A 14,289-nucleotide genomic window follows, 5' to 3' on the forward strand; every position below is an offset into this window, starting at 1 on the left:
TCCTGGGCTGTTTCAGACTCTCTATTCTGGTTTAGCCGGCGACGCTTATTTGAATCACCTGGCACAAGCAAGCAATAAGCGCCCCTCCAGGCCCTCAGTGGCCCTCCCAGTTCTGCCCCCGTCCGGCTTCCGGGCAGCCTATGAAAAGGCGAAAATGCTGATCAGGCTGCCCGTAAATTGACATCCGTTCCCCTGAATTAGGGTTTGAAGATCTTCGTCACGAATGCCCGGTTTTCCTGCTGTCAACGTCTGCCAACTGTACTTTGTAGAACACAACATCTCTTGCCGGTGAGAACAAAGTTGGCCTTCACGTGCGCATGCCTCACTGTAATCGCATCGGTCACGATCCAGACATAATCTCCTCGGATCTAGGATACGCTCGCCGGATAAACGCCATTGACGTTGACCAAAGGTAGCCTTGCCTTCAAGTGAACCACGTGATTCACCAGCTTATCATCCCTACAAGCCGCTATCAGCTCATCATTGGGTACTTCGTACTTCCTTCAAACGAACAATAAAACATCTTATCACGTACAGGTCCTTACGCCTTGTCAGCTTTCAGGCAACTGAGCGAAACGGTAGTACTCGAGCCGTGTGGCATATTATTAGAGATCCTGAAACCCGCAACATCCTCCCTCCGGCAGTATCTGGCACTGATTGGCGACGTATTACGAGCAGAGAGCGAGAGTCCAAGGCGACATCCTTCCTGGTCAGCACTGTGTCCATTCTGTCCGATCGCGAGTAAGCCAGAGGCAGACGCATACTACGTACATGACAAGTTTCGCAAAACAGTAAGCCAATCCATCGGGCCGAGGGGGTGTGAGGATCCCATTCGAGCGCAAGCATCTTTTCGGCAACGAACCATTTCAACCTACGAGTACCTCGACACAGTGTAAGAAGCGAGACCTGCGTTCTGGACCTTGCCATATTGGCCATACCGAAAAGCCACCAGGGCAAACCCAGGTTCAGCCTTGTCCCAACAGTCAACATCTCATCATGTCTTCCGATTCCGCACCAGATATACACGATGGCGATCTCAAAGCCTTTATCCATGGCATGCCCAAATGCGAACTCCATGTCCATCTAGAAGGTTGCCTCACACCTAGCCTCGCCCGCCAGCTGGCGGAGCGGAACAACGTCCCTCTCCCACCATCCCTGTCATCTCTCGATCCCTCCCAGACAGGCTATTCTTTCCACGACCTCACCTCATTTCTGGCCGTCTACTACCCTAACCTCGCCGTTCTTCAGACTGAGCACGACTTCCGCGACTTGGCCTTGGACTACCTCAGCCGCGCCCATGCTCAGAACGTCAAACATGTCGAACTCTTCTTCGACCCTCAAGCCCACACTTCCCGTGGCGTTCCATTTCCGACCGTCATCCGTGGTTACCGATTGGGCCTTCTGATGGCACAACGTACGTTTGGTATCTCGGCGAGCCTAATTTTGTGCTTCCTCCGCGATCAATCCCCCGAGTACGCTATGGCCACACTCATGGAAGCTCTGCCCTTCAAAGACGCCATCATTGGCGTCGGCCTGGACTCCGACGAACGTGACAACCCACCGTCCAAATTCGGCGCTGTCTTCCAGCGCGCCAGCAAAGAGGGGTTTCTGCTCACGGCGCACGTAAGTTAAATTCTTTTCAACCCCGATAGCGCTTGCTTGCAACTGCTATCATCGTCTGGGGCCTGTTTTGGTGGAAGATAAGCCGATGCCTCCGTTAATGGTTCCAACATGCTAATACATTAAATGCTTGTAGTGCGACATTGACCAAGCCAACTCGATCACCCACATTCGCCAGTGCATCCACGAGATCCAAGTCGAAAGAATTGATCATGGGACTAATATTGTCGAAGACGAGTCTCTGATCTCGACCATCCTCGAACGCGGAATTGGCCTGACATGCTGCCCCGTATCTAACAGTGTGGTGACCGCCGACTTCAAAGGCGCAGAGATCGTGTCTCTCCTGCGGCGAGGCGTAAAAGTCACCATCAACGTAAGTCTCCCTGTCTTGAGATCGCCCGCGCCAATCACGCCCTGGTCTGTACTGCTTTCTGACGAAATTCTCAATATCCAGTCCGATGACCCAGCCTACTTCCGCGCATACGTCAACGAGAACCTCGAGAAGATGGCGCGCGAAACCGACCTGACACGAAGGGAGCTCATCCAACTACAACGCAACGCGTTTAATATCTCTTGGATCTCCTCGTGGCGGAGAAATCATTTTCTTGCGCTCTTGGATGAATACGAAGCTAAAACCATGCAAACACAGGTGCAAATGGTCAACGGCGCCTGAATTGCGATTGGAATCATGACAGGGGGAATCAACTGTTAACCCCCATGGTTGCGACATAGTCGACCCGCTTACTCTTTACTATTGCCTTCGAAAGCCACCTCATCAAAGAAAGTCGCCCGCAGCTGTACTATGGCTGCAACCTCAAGAATGAATTCTTGGAGTATGACAGCATTCGTCAAAATATGGCTGAGACTTGCTTGACTTCGAGTTCCTACACCATCCTGGCTGATCGGGGTAGCGCTTCCCGAATCTCGACTCTCCGCCAGCACCGAACGTAGTGCTGGAGCCTCCATGTCTGAGTTTTGCCTTCGACCTGCATGGACTGGTAGTGATAATGTAGCTTCGTTCGGGGTCTTCGGGTTGAAAAGGTCGACCTGAGTTCTGAGTAACGACGTTGTAGTGGGTGCCAGTGGCGGGTCCGTCTCGGGAAATTCCCATGATCCATCATCTTCGTTTGTCCGGAGTGACTGACGAAGGGGCGAGAGCCCGAGGGCACGTTCTGCTAGGTTCGCCCTGTGGCTTCCAGACGTCGAAATCGTATTGTCTATGGAGCCGAACTCGGCATTCGGGACTTGTCTGCCTCTCGGGGTCTTTGGCCTTGCTTGTGACACAGAGCGATTGCTGGATGGCGAATCACTTCTTGGTAATGGGTTAGAACCGGTTATTTGTCCTGGGGTCGACCTGAAGTTTGAAGGCCGGTCTGGCGCATCGTCTTCCGAGAGTTCCCTCCTCCGTCTGGCGACCAATACATCCCAATCGGGAAATTGTGATTTCCAATGACGCACTTGCTCCAGCAGTTCACTTAGGACGAATGTGATGTTGAAAGCTGAAAGCTCTTCCACGCCGCCTTCTTGAGCTGGAGGCAATATCCAGCGTTGCAAATTCATATGGTCGCAAGCAGTCAGAGCTACCAACGCTTCGGTGAGGTAGAGGTTCGTGACAGAATCGTTTGCAAAGAAGTTGCGCAATAGTTGTACCACCGCCTCAAACAACTTGCACTCTGATGCGATAGTCATGCTTCGCCCATTTGCCAGGTCATTGTCTACCACACCTGTCCTGAAGCAACTGTGCTGCTCAAGTAGGACCTGACCGTCCATCAATGAGGCTTGATAAGAGCCGTCCAAGTCAGTATCCCTGGCAATTGTTTCCGAGAACTCGAACAACTTGCAGAGGTAGCCGTTCAACTCACTGACTTCCCTCTGTTCCCGCCAGCTCGCTACCTCCTCAACTCGGAAGAGAATCCTGACCACATGGCAGTGATGCTTTTCAACGATCACTGATAGGAGCTTGAGACAGGCGTTGACAGTTTCTGAATGACTGGATTTCAAGCTCATCACCAGCAAATCCAGCAGATTGAAAAGGTTTGGCGAAGGACTATTAGAAATTTCGGCAAGGGCTTTCAACTGGTCAATGGATTTGCTCCGACTGACGGACATCCGCTGTCGTCGATGAGATTTCTCTCTGGTCACCCGAGGCGTATTGGGTGATGCCAGGAGATAGCCTAGCATTCGTTCGACCAACTGATAGTGATCAACAGCAAGTAGCATCAACGACAAATGAGTAATGACGGCTACCGTGGAGCCCCCTTCGACGTCTGATGACTCGAGTAGTGAGGGATACAGGAGCTGTTGCACGAATAACACCTGAAAATGGTCTAGCAAAGTATCGCTGACCTCGATGGACCTGCAGTGATTGAGGGTATCTTGCCAGAAAGCCAGGTAAGAAAAGAAAGCTTTCACACCCTGCTGGACGTCTCGCGGTGGATCAGCCAGCGACTCAACAGTGTCTGCATGGTCGGACAGACTGACAACCGCGAGTTTCGAAGAACGTCGACTCAGAGAGGTCGACTGTCTGCTCAATCTGCTGTATAGAGCACCCAGGCCACTAGCCATTTGAGGTGCCAGGTCGCTTTCGATCATCCACGTCTCCAATGGTTTAAACTTGGAAGCAGTCTCAGTCAGGTACAGCAGCGCCGTCCGAGCAAAATCGCCAACCGGGCCATCGTGATGGACATACTGCACCAGGACGAAAAACAACGGAAATTGACTCCTTCTAGTTTCGTCATTACCATTCCGGCCACGCGTTGTTTCTCGGTCTGGATGGAACCATGCAGGAAGAATGTCTGGTTCCAGTCGGATCTTTGTAGCAATCTCAAACAGCAACTCGACCAGATCGGTCTCCAACCGTTCTTCCACAATCACTTGTCCTCCTATTGTAGCGTAGCAAACAAGGTCCAGTAAAGACCTCGTGAACAGCTTGCTGTCCAGTAGCCCGTCGGCCTCGCCATTGATAAGGATATGGTACAGCTGAGCGGAGATGTTGATGATTTCGGTATTGCGAGAGGAGACGGCTAGCTTCGTGACGATGATATACGTCTGACTCGACGCGACATAGCGAAGGCAAGAATGCGGCGCGGCTCGGCGTGACTCGTCGTGAAGGATGTTCTCGAGTCGTTGAAGGAGTTTCGTGGTATAACTCAAAGCGGCTTCGTCCTCGCGCTCAACCGCACCACCTCGCCATGTTTGCTGGGATGGTCAGCTGCGATGCAAGTGTGTCAGGTGCAGACCTACAGTGAGAGCATTACAAATACTCTTGCACGTAGCAAGGCGCTCAGCAGGTGTGTTGGTCTTCTGTTTGGTGGGTGACGTGCCGGAGCCTGCGATCAGGCGCGTGAGCTGCCGGTCGCGTGGAGTTAGACTCGATCAACCTCGTACAGCATTCGACTGGTTCTGTTGAGGAGACTCACAATATCCATGTCCTGTGACTCATATTGCAGGGCAATATACTGCAGATCTATGGATGCTGGGTCACTGCAAGGATGGGATGGAGGGTGTCTTGCGACTACGGATTTTCGGGGCCTTCGGAGGACGTCAAGACTGGTCAGTTGGGTATCGCAGCTTCTATGTTTCAGGAATCAAGGTAAATGGCCGGGCAGCCTATTTTGCAGTCACAAGCATCATATCTCTACAATCTCTAAAAGGTTTGCGAATCCGAAGTTCGCGTTCAAGTTGTTTCCACTGTGGTAGCTGGCAAGTTGCCATCGTTCTTCACGTCAGCCTTGCCGAAGCGAGAGCCTCGTACTTTGACTCGAACGTCGAAGGCCATATGTTTCCTGCAACGATGCCAGCCCGACAAGCCGCGACCGCAGATTTAGAAGCAGCTGCTGGTGCTACACTTGCAATTCGCAGGGACCAAACGAATAGTGGCTACGACGACCAGCAGTCCACCACAGAACCGTGTCCTGACGAAAAGCATATGAACAGGACAACGACAGGGCCGTATTCCGAGCACGGCCATTCACTCTCTCACATACGTCCAATGGCCAAACATAGCGGGTCGTCCATTTCGGCGTTCTTCAATGGCTTGTTCCAAACCATTATCGCTGTCAGTACCTTGGGAACAAGCATAACATTCTCCTACGTCTTGTCCAATGACATCTCTATGCCTTCCTCGAGACCCCCGACATTTGCTCAGCAGCAGATTAGAGAGTTTCTCGCCATCAGCTGGCTCCTCTTTCTGCTCGCCCTGGCGTTTGCATCACTAGGCTCGACATTCTTAACATTCTTCAAAAATCACTGGATCGCAGACTGGAATGGGACGAACGGCAAGACTTCGCAGTGGACAATTCAGATGTATGCGGTAGTTGCCAGCGGCCTTCTTGGTGGCTTGACGATTGGTGCATTTGCCCTTTTGTGTTTAGTTGTGGTGGCATTTTCTGCAATGGTGGGATGGGTGGCTCTGGGATTTACAGCTTTCTTTGGTTTGGTCATTCTTTTTGCCGTGGTGCATCAAGTACCATGGCCTTGGAGGGACAACACACCATCACCACCGACCAGACACCATTCTGGTTGAGAATCAGGCGCGTCCTGGTAGTGGTGGGTTCTGGAAGGAAGTCTCTGTCGACTGCCTGCTTAATGATAACAGACAGTTGATGTAAATCGAGGGTCGGAATCAAAAGCCCTTCGCGAACCTTGGCGGCACTCGTGGTTTTCTCAAACGGATAGATGCTGGAGGTTTGCAAGATCTGCGCATGCCTGTTACACAGCCTTGCGCAAATGGAGTTTTTGTCATGGGCTGTCTCCGCGACAGCGTCGAAATGTAAGCACTCGGAATGCACGTGCCAGAAAATCAATCAGAATCATCGTCACTTTCAGCTTTCCTCTTCTTGCCGCCCCTTCCCTTCTTTTTGGGTCCAATGTCCTCATCACTTTCTTCGCTCTTTGCCTCCGACTTAGCTCTGCCTTTCTTGGATCCTTCATCAGGCACACTTTCACAGATTTCAGTCAGAAAATCAAATTGGCCGTCTTTCATCAAAGCAGCCTTGAGATGCTGTGCTGTAACACGTTTCGAATTGTTGGCTCTGGCTTCGGTTGCTCCCTTGGTCACCAAAGAGATCATAAACAGCTCCAGTGCTTTGGCTAGGTGACGTCAGCATATGCTTCATGATACATGCCGGCGAATACTTACAAACAGCGGTAGGAGTCGCTTGAGCCACCTTTCCTACATCTTCATCTGCTTGCATGATACGTTTGATCCGTGCAACTGGAAACTTTGTTCTCAGATCGAGTCCGTGGGAGGGGTCTGTTGTGGCTATGGGCATGACTGGCTGGACGGCAGTAGCTTGTTCGGTTTTGATAGGTATTCCAATTGTAGGCCCATTCGGATTGTAATCGGGATCAAAATCAACTTCGGCTTTTGCCCGCCGAGTTCGAGGCATGTCGTCGTATTGTTGACCCGAAGACTGAGGATAAGAGGCAAAGTGTTGAACAGGTGGTTGAACAGCGTAGTTTGGATCAAATGGCTGGTGAGTCTGAGGTTGCGGATAATATGAAGAGTGAGAATAATTGTCGTAAGAATTTGGCAGGGGTTGAGAGTGGCTTGATGGAGAAGCTTGAGTGGGTATACTCGGAGCTCGGAATACCTGTGGTGGATAAGGTTGAGCGAAGGGCGACTGAGATGGTCGAGCACCGAAATAGGATGTCGAAGGCGTGGTGTTCTGTGGCGAGAAGAAAGGCGATGCGTCGTAGGAGCCTCGGGCTGAAACCGGATAGCCTGGAGGCACAGTTGGTTCTGGCTGATACGAGGGAATGCGAGCGAGTCTGGGCGGGTTGAAGCCTGATAAGTCGGGGGATTTAGGCCGGTAGTTAGTGCTGTGGTCTTTACTCATTGCTTGGAAATAGTGCAGGGTTGTTGGGATGGCTTTTGTTCTGAATTCTGGATGTTGTGATGGATGCGATCGGAATGCGTGGTCGGAGACATTTTGAACACGACAGCAACAGCCTTAAAAAGCCTCTGTTTGCACTGCGACTGCCTTCATGATTGTTGGCGGAAGGTGCAGGTGCAGGTTCTTTGTGATGCCAGATGGTCACGTGGACAGGGCAGCGAACAGATATCGATGCGATGCGATGCGATGCGCTAAACTGCGTCACAGCACATAGCACATACTGTAGTCTGTAGTAGTAGAGAAAAACAGGGTGAGGGGCACTCGTACTCTAGCACGCGCACAAACGAGGGAACACGCTGCCTTTAATAACCTTCGAACCAGGAATTCGGTTGTTGGATCATCCGCACTAAAATCAAGCCACACCCGATTTGCATTCTGACCAGCCAGCGCTCGACAAATAGGCCATGAATAGGCCTATTTGACGGGGTGGGATGGCCCCGAAACGCGTACTTCAAATTTCCACCCACTCACCATTCACAATTCATATCTGCCATCTTTCATAATACTCGTATCCTCGTACTTGCCAGGTCGATTTTTCAGTCATTAGCCTTGTCTTCCATCTGCGCGCTCGCATCATTCAACCTTCACCATCGCGCTCTTTATGTAATGCTCGATTGATGATTGATGATTAATGGTGACGATGAAATATGTTGTACATCAGTCCAGCCTGATTTTGCAGAAACCACAACCCATGCCCCCTACGCCGCGGGGCGCCATCATAAAGTGACGGCCTCATCGAATTTCTATCCGCAACTTCTCGGCCTGACATTATGGCCTCCTTGAAGCCAAGTGATGACAGAGCAAGCTGGAGATGACTTCCTGGGACAATATCGCGACGCGACAGCCCAGTATCTTCGATACTGTGATCGTCGTTCGTTCCGCAGCCGGGAAGTCATCAATGAAAGCCCTTTAAACTTGATCTAATCTGATGGCTATCATAATTTTGATGGAGTACTAACTCTTCAACCTCTCTATACTCGAGGCCAGACTCGATGACATGACAAAATCAGTCATGATATCCAGACCTTGCAGTCTCTCCTCCCGACTTTCACCCAGAAACAAATTCACCACCGGCCAGGCATGAATACCTGCTTCAAGCTCCGAGGCCTTCACCACAGCTCCGTTGTCTTTCATGTGATGGACCATGTCCTGAATGCCAGGACCAAACACCTCCTCCGCGCCATATATGATGCGATAACCATTGAGCGGCGATGCCTGTTTCCAACGTCCAGTGTTCAACCCTGGTGTTATTACACTGTCTGATGTGCATGCCTCTCCTGCATACTGTCTTGCATACATGTGCAGGCTGTTCTTGTCCAGATAGTCGCTTCGTGTGTTCCGATTCAAGTCTGACACCAGGTGTGTCCAAGGGGACAAGAGTATGGCGAGTCCTGGCCGATGCAGCGATTGAAATTGAGGATCTTGTTCCAGATGCCCAGGTTGCAATAACATGCTCAGAATGAGCGTGGCTCCAGCAGAGTCCCCACTCACGCAAATCTTTGCTGCCGAATCATCCCCGAATGTTTCTCGCAAGAACGTGTACCCAGCACGAGTCTCATTATATTGAGTCGGCCACTGAGCATCCGGAACGAGCGTATATTCCAATGCGAACACCGCAGGGTTCTTGAACCCTCTCTCCTTCAGCCGCGTTGCCCAGGCCATCAGAAACTCCATATAAAAGTACGCCGAGCCCATGGAGAATCCGCCACCTGCAAGTGTCATTCACTCAGTCTGATCGGCATGCGCGTGGATGCTACTCACCATGGGCATAATAAATGATAACGTCAGGGTCAGTGTTGGGATCGTCGACAATCCAGAGTCCTCTGGCACCATACCTGGCGATTTCTCGGTAGAATGTAGGACAATGCAGGTAACCATGTCGCAAGAGACGGAACCGAAAGAACGGATAGGCCACCTGTTTAGAGAAAAATACCCTTCCTACGCTGGCTGGGATATAAGCGAAGGCGTACCGAACACAACGGATGACCACATCCTGGAAGAGGCTGGCATGCTGTGTGAACGGCGACTGCTTCTCATGCTTGGTAAAGTATCGCTCGTGAAAGAGTTGATATGGCAGTTGGAAGACTGCGCCACAGGTGAGTACTCTGATGACCACGGTAAGCTGTCGCCATACCTAGAAATGGGATGACTTTTAGGAGCACAAAGAAGAGTTCAGACAAGTCCACCTGGTAAATCAACTGAGGAACCAAGAAGACCACAAAGGCCAGGCAGTCGACTCCATTTATTGGACCGAGTATCATCGCTCTCTGGCTTGTATTTTGGATTCAATCATCGAGTATTATATGATCATATAAGGCAGCGATAATTGGAACAGCGGTAGACAAAGCACCGCAAGAGACACGTGGATAGAAGCAGGAACTCCCCTGGCCCTCAAGAACGACAGAACTAAATAAGAGTCTATTTATTTTGATATTTTTTCAAATGATGAACAGCGACTTGGTGATCTCATCACCGCTTTGGATGTACACAGTACTCGCATGTTGCGAAGTTGACTAGGCCAAATAAGAACTAGCCTGCGAGACGAAATGTTGGAGATCTCGGCGACTAAATTACCATAGTAAGGCTGGGCTGGGCCTCGCGCTGTAAAAGAAAGGCCTTTTGCAAACTGCGCTTTCCATCGGGATGCACTGCGACGAATCCTTCTATAACTGTTAACATGCCAACACCGTTTCTTGCTATCTGATTGTCGAACCCTTTCTTACATCTTCCATGGCAACAGTTAATGTTGTGCTGAATGTCGGGTAATGGCGTTTGATCACGAACACCCTGCTTTCGTTTCTACCAGATCCCTCGACACTCGGTTTTCTTCGACCAACAAACCTGTACCATTCGGCCACATTTCGAAATGGCTTCGGTAACCTTAGACGCATCTTTGGTCGAGCTCGCCAAGTAGGTCCTTCTGGAGTCTTGATCTTCGACTATTCAGTTGGCTAATAATTATAGTTCCCTGCTTTTGGAAAAAGTGCCAGAGAAACTTCACTGCGCTGCCTGTCACAATTTCAACATAAACGCTTACAAAGCATCATGTTGTGACGAGTCCATCTGCGAGTCATGTTAGTTGTTCTCTACACGTTCCAATGAGGATCTAATCCGAGACGGCAGGTTTCATTCGGGCTTGCGACACCAGCTGTCCAAAATGCGATCATAAACCCTTCACTACCGACACCTGTAAACCACATAGACCGATGCGGAACACGGTCAAGTCCTGGTTGAAAACGCAGGAGAAGATCAAATCAGACGAGCAAGCCAAGGCCGTTACAACAGATGAAGTTCCTCCCACAGATATGGTACAGGAGAGCGTGAATGGGGAAGGTCAAGAGGAAGAAACGACAGCTGAAGCCAACATTGAGCAAGCCGTGGATGAAGACGAAAGGATCACTGCTGGTGATGTACAGCCTTCAATAGAGGTAAATTCAGTCTTAGCTGCACTTGGGTTGCCCGTCACCGTATCTGACTATGCTCTAGGACCACGACATTGAAGAAGCAGCCGAACATCTGGACGATGACATCGAAATCCACGTCGATCTAGATGATGACCATCGAGAAATACCCCTACAGCCAGTAAAGAGTGGTGAAGTCACTCCCATTGATCAATCCGCTCCTCCCTCTGGACCAAAAGCGCAAGCACGCGACCAGTCCAGCTCGGCCTTCGGCGGCATGGGCGGCATGGACTTTTCGCACACGACGAATGGATTCAACAACATGGACATGAATCAAATGATGCAGATGATGGCGGCCAACGGAATGGGTGGTTTCAATCCAATGATGGGTGAGTAAATCAGGAAACAATCTTTGAGGACCTGTCCTGACAACAATAGGAATGCCTATGGGTGTGAATTCAATGTCAACCGGCATGTTTGGCGGGTTTGGGGTTTCAAATGGTGGCATGACTGGAATGAATGCTATGAACATGGGAATGAATTTCAATCCAAACCAAGGCATGCTCTGGAATAACCAAAACAGTATGTGGCAGAATAATAATGCAAATGCATTCCCGAATGCCATGGGCGGTGACTTTGGTTCCAACTATGGTTTCAATACTGGCAACTTCCAACAAGCAAACTCCAATGGTGATTTCCAAAGTGGTTACTATGGTCGTGGTTACGGCCGTGGCCGTGGCCGCGGCCGCGGTGGTTATGGTAGAGGTCGTGGTAATTTCCAGCAACATTCTCAATATCACCAGCAGGGATACTACAACGGACCGGAACAGCAGAATTTGCGACCTCAAACGGGCGAAGGTCGTCCCAACGGCACGATGAGCGAACAGAAAGCGTTCAGCGTGACCGAGGACACGACACACGACGATGACGAATTCGCGCCTGGTGGTCAAGAAGAGGTCCAAGAAGCGCTTGGGGATGACTATCAGAAGACTGTAGTCGAGGACAAGAAAGCTGCGGATGAGGCTGCAGCCACGGCTGACAACGTCTCGGTAGGCAATGAGCCTGACGAGAAGAACGAAGACGGGGACGAAGCTCAAGTTGAGAAATTCGCACAGATTGAGTCGATTGTGCTGACGACCGAGACTGATCGAGACTTGAATGGTGTTGACCAGGCCAGGCAGGTGCCCGAAGCATACGGTGAAGATCTCAACGGGCCCATGCCGCCGCCGTCTGCACCATTAGGCCCATCGGCGCAATATGGCGGTCGAGGCCATGGTAGATTTTCATCCCGTGGACGTGGATCAATTTCCATGCCGAACGGTCATCTCGCTTCATCTGTAAAGCCATTCACACCACCTGTTGAGCCAAAAGGGGTGGGTGTTGTAGGTGCGCCAACTGGTCCTAGAGCGATGCGTGAGCCTCCTGCGGCCCCGGCACCTCCTTCAAGACCAGAATCCCGCGCCTCGGGGACTGGCTTCCAGATTATGGGCAGAGCGTCGATGACACAAGCTCGGCGATCAGAATCCCGTGACGGTGAGACCGTCCCAAATCGAGACGCAGACGTTGCAGATGGTGATCGGTCGAGGAGACAGTCGAGACAAGACAGCTATGCCAACTCCAGGCAGGAAAATGACGAGCAAGAATACTACGATGCTCGCGACAACGACAAAAGATATCGGAAAACAAAACGCACAACATACGACGAATATGATGGAGACGAGCAAGAACCCTCGCGATCTGACTCGGCTGACCGAAAAGCATCGCATCGAAGTCGAGGCGACAAAGACAAGTCGTCGAAATATAGATCGTCGCGATCCAAGCGTTATGAAGAAGCGGATGCCAATGGCGACCACGAAATGGAAGATCATGATGACTCGACTCGATCGGCTCGAGATGATTATTATGCTGAAAGCAGGAGCAAGCATCGAAGCAGCAAGTCATCAAAACATGATGACCGGGAGCGGGAGCGGGACCGAGACCGAGACCGACGCGACAAAGATCGAGACCGGGACGACAAGTCTCGTGATCGAGACAGAGACAAGGATCGCGACCGCAAACGTTCCCGCCACGATCGCCATCGCGACGAGGGCAAGGACTACAACTACGATTATGATTACGAGCACGAAGACCCGGAGCAAGAATCCCGTCACCGCTCAAGACGACACAAGAAAGATCATCGTCGCGACACAGAGGATGGTAGTGCAGCGGCTTCCAACACGAACGAGCGGACGTCACATCGACCGAGCGCGTCCACAACGCCGGCGGCCACAGCGCGAGCCAGCAACGCGGAGGCGGAGAAAGACCCGCATACGCTCGAGCGCGAGGCGAGGAATCGCGAACGAATGCTCAAGGAGCAGCAGCGGCGAGAGAACGCTGCCAAGGGCGGCGGATCAGCGAGGCGGGTCACGTACAAGTATGAAGATGAGTTGGAGAGAGGATTGGTGGAGGGCGAGAGGGCAAGTGCGAGATGGAGATAGCGCTTGCATCGTCGTACTATGTCTCCTCCTTGGGATTCGGCGCTGCGTTACAGTCACCGTTGCTGATTCTACGGTGGTCTCGTATTCTGCGCAGTTTGCTGTACTGGAATGGATGGGTCGGATGACTTTTTGGCTTGTGATGTTGATACCGATTCCATCATTGCTGGGAAAGTTGGCGTTTGCTCTACTTGCAAAACCTTGAAGGACTGGAAGCGAAATCGCATTTGCCTGTACTTGACTTGGTCCTTGCTTGAGCGATGCTGAGAATTGTACTGAAGAAACGACTTGTTTTCATTACCTAGGTGCTGGAGAAAGACTACCTACTTAAAGGGACAACGAGGGAACTGGACTGAAAAGGGAAAAGGGAAAAGGGAAAAGAGAAAAGAGAAAAAGAACTGTTACTGAACGAGCTCGGTGGAAAAGTAGAATTGTGACGTCGTTGGGAGGAGCACGGAGTGTCTTGATTGTCGTCGCCGCTCGAGACCAGCAGCTGCGAGAGGTTCTTGTTCAAATATATCTCTAATCACATCGGACATTAAAATGGTCGCTTCTTGGGCTTCGGTATTCTACGTACCTACGTATGCTTCTAGGCAAGGCGTTTCCTGTCGATTCTAGGGCTTGATCGGGCAATTCTCACCGTATCGACTAGGTAGATAGTACGTCTGACCTTCGCTTCCCCGGAGTAAGAAAGAGCTTTAAGAGTCGATATGACACCACGCTTGGGAGAAGCGACTTCAGTTCGCCACGCACCACCATGACGATGCAGCTAAGTAAGGAATCTCACTGTTTTGCTCATAGCAATATTATACTTGAGACCCCCCCTCCGCTGCCCACTGAATCAACTCAGCTACTGTAGAGGGCAGCCTCGTCTAGTTATGCTCCGGTTCCTCCCTT

The 14,289-nt window shown here is 51.1% G+C and overlaps 6 protein-coding genes across 7 annotated transcripts; 3 read left to right on the plus strand and 3 right to left on the minus strand.

The window, feature by feature from the left end:
• The first annotated feature begins 378 nt into the window (after positions 1 to 378).
• Positions 379 to 3,184, plus strand: PV05_07487 (adenosine deaminase). The gene is made up of 3 exons (XM_013460313.1): positions 379 to 1,623; positions 1,757 to 1,993; positions 2,075 to 3,184. Exons 1-3 carry the CDS (start codon positions 997 to 999, stop codon positions 2,291 to 2,293), a joined length of 1,083 nt encoding a protein of 360 aa, XP_013315767.1. The 5' UTR covers positions 379 to 996; the 3' UTR covers positions 2,294 to 3,184.
• On the minus strand, positions 973 to 5,116 carry PV05_07488. Of its 2 annotated transcripts, XM_013460315.1 has the most exons (3): positions 5,040 to 5,116; positions 4,864 to 4,968; positions 973 to 4,818 (listed from the first exon to the last, which is right to left on the minus strand). In XM_013460315.1, exons 1-3 carry the CDS (start codon positions 5,046 to 5,048, stop codon positions 2,362 to 2,364), a joined length of 2,571 nt encoding a protein of 856 aa, XP_013315769.1. In that variant the 5' UTR covers positions 5,049 to 5,116; the 3' UTR covers positions 973 to 2,361. The 2 variants fall into 2 exon arrangements, with proteins under 2 accessions (XP_013315769.1, XP_013315768.1); XM_013460314.1 differs by having other exon boundaries at positions 4,864 to 5,116.
• A 109-nt stretch (positions 5,117 to 5,225) lies between these two features.
• PV05_07489 (uncharacterized protein) lies at positions 5,226 to 7,774 on the minus strand. The gene is made up of 2 exons (XM_013460316.1): positions 6,761 to 7,774; positions 5,226 to 6,711 (listed from the first exon to the last, which is right to left on the minus strand). The coding sequence occupies exons 1-2, from the start codon at positions 7,458 to 7,460 to the stop codon at positions 6,422 to 6,424; spliced, it is 990 nt and encodes a 329-aa protein (XP_013315770.1). The 5' UTR covers positions 7,461 to 7,774; the 3' UTR covers positions 5,226 to 6,421.
• PV05_07490 (uncharacterized protein) lies at positions 5,414 to 6,145 on the plus strand (the record flags this gene model as incomplete). The annotated part of the gene is made up of 1 exon (XM_013460317.1): positions 5,414 to 6,145. The coding sequence occupies one exon, from the start codon at positions 5,414 to 5,416 to the stop codon at positions 6,143 to 6,145; it is 732 nt and encodes a 243-aa protein (XP_013315771.1).
• Positions 7,775 to 8,453: 679 nt separating the features above from the next.
• PV05_07491 (uncharacterized protein) lies at positions 8,454 to 9,938 on the minus strand. The gene is made up of 3 exons (XM_013460318.1): positions 9,652 to 9,938; positions 9,279 to 9,602; positions 8,454 to 9,226 (listed from the first exon to the last, which is right to left on the minus strand). The coding sequence occupies exons 1-3, from the start codon at positions 9,776 to 9,778 to the stop codon at positions 8,472 to 8,474; spliced, it is 1,206 nt and encodes a 401-aa protein (XP_013315772.1). The 5' UTR covers positions 9,779 to 9,938; the 3' UTR covers positions 8,454 to 8,471.
• Positions 9,939 to 10,130: 192 nt separating this feature from the next.
• On the plus strand, positions 10,131 to 13,922 carry PV05_07492 (uncharacterized protein). Its single transcript, XM_013460319.1, has 5 exons — positions 10,131 to 10,427; positions 10,482 to 10,591; positions 10,641 to 10,945; positions 11,004 to 11,307; positions 11,357 to 13,922. The coding sequence occupies exons 1-5, from the start codon at positions 10,384 to 10,386 to the stop codon at positions 13,393 to 13,395; spliced, it is 2,802 nt and encodes a 933-aa protein (XP_013315773.1). The 5' UTR covers positions 10,131 to 10,383; the 3' UTR covers positions 13,396 to 13,922.
• Positions 13,923 to 14,289: the final 367 nt, after the last annotated feature.

The sequence above is a fragment of the Exophiala xenobiotica genome, assembly GCF_000835505.1.
Source record: "Exophiala xenobiotica strain CBS 118157 unplaced genomic scaffold supercont1.4, whole genome shotgun sequence".
Lineage (NCBI taxonomy): Eukaryota > Fungi > Ascomycota > Eurotiomycetes > Chaetothyriales > Herpotrichiellaceae > Exophiala > Exophiala xenobiotica.

Bases quoted from the DNA above. Each gene is read 5' to 3' on its own strand.
- PV05_07491 (XM_013460318.1), bottom strand. From the start codon at position 9,778: ATGATACTCGGTCCAATAAATGGAGTCGACTGCCTGGCCTTTGTGGTC. The intron at 9,603-9,651 runs GTATGGCGACAG...CCTGTGGCGCAG, and splicing joins AAAAGTCATCCCATTTCTAG to TCTTCCAACTGCCATATCAA. The intron at 9,227-9,278 runs GTGAGTAGCATC...TGACACTTGCAG, and splicing joins TATCATTTATTATGCCCATG to GTGGCGGATTCTCCATGGGC.
- PV05_07488 (XM_013460315.1), bottom strand. The intron at 4,819-4,863 runs GTAGGTCTGCAC...TGACCATCCCAG, and splicing joins GTATTTGTAATGCTCTCACT to CAAACATGGCGAGGTGGTGC.
- PV05_07492 (XM_013460319.1), top strand. From the start codon at position 10,384: ATGGCTTCGGTAACCTTAGACGCATCTTTGGTCGAGCTCGCCAA. The intron at 10,592-10,640 runs GTTAGTTGTTCT...CCGAGACGGCAG, and splicing joins CGAGTCCATCTGCGAGTCAT to GTTTCATTCGGGCTTGCGAC. The intron at 11,308-11,356 runs GTGAGTAAATCA...TGACAACAATAG, and splicing joins TGGTTTCAATCCAATGATGG to GAATGCCTATGGGTGTGAAT.
- PV05_07487 (XM_013460313.1), top strand. From the start codon at position 997: ATGTCTTCCGATTCCGCACCAGATATACACGATGGCGATCTCAAAGCC. The intron at 1,624-1,756 runs GTAAGTTAAATT...AAATGCTTGTAG, and splicing joins GGTTTCTGCTCACGGCGCAC to TGCGACATTGACCAAGCCAA. The intron at 1,994-2,074 runs GTAAGTCTCCCT...CTCAATATCCAG, and splicing joins GCGTAAAAGTCACCATCAAC to TCCGATGACCCAGCCTACTT.
- PV05_07489 (XM_013460316.1), bottom strand. From the start codon at position 7,460: ATGAGTAAAGACCACAGCACTAACTACCGGCCTAAATCCCCCGACTTA. The intron at 6,712-6,760 runs GTAAGTATTCGC...GACGTCACCTAG, and splicing joins AGCGACTCCTACCGCTGTTT to CCAAAGCACTGGAGCTGTTT.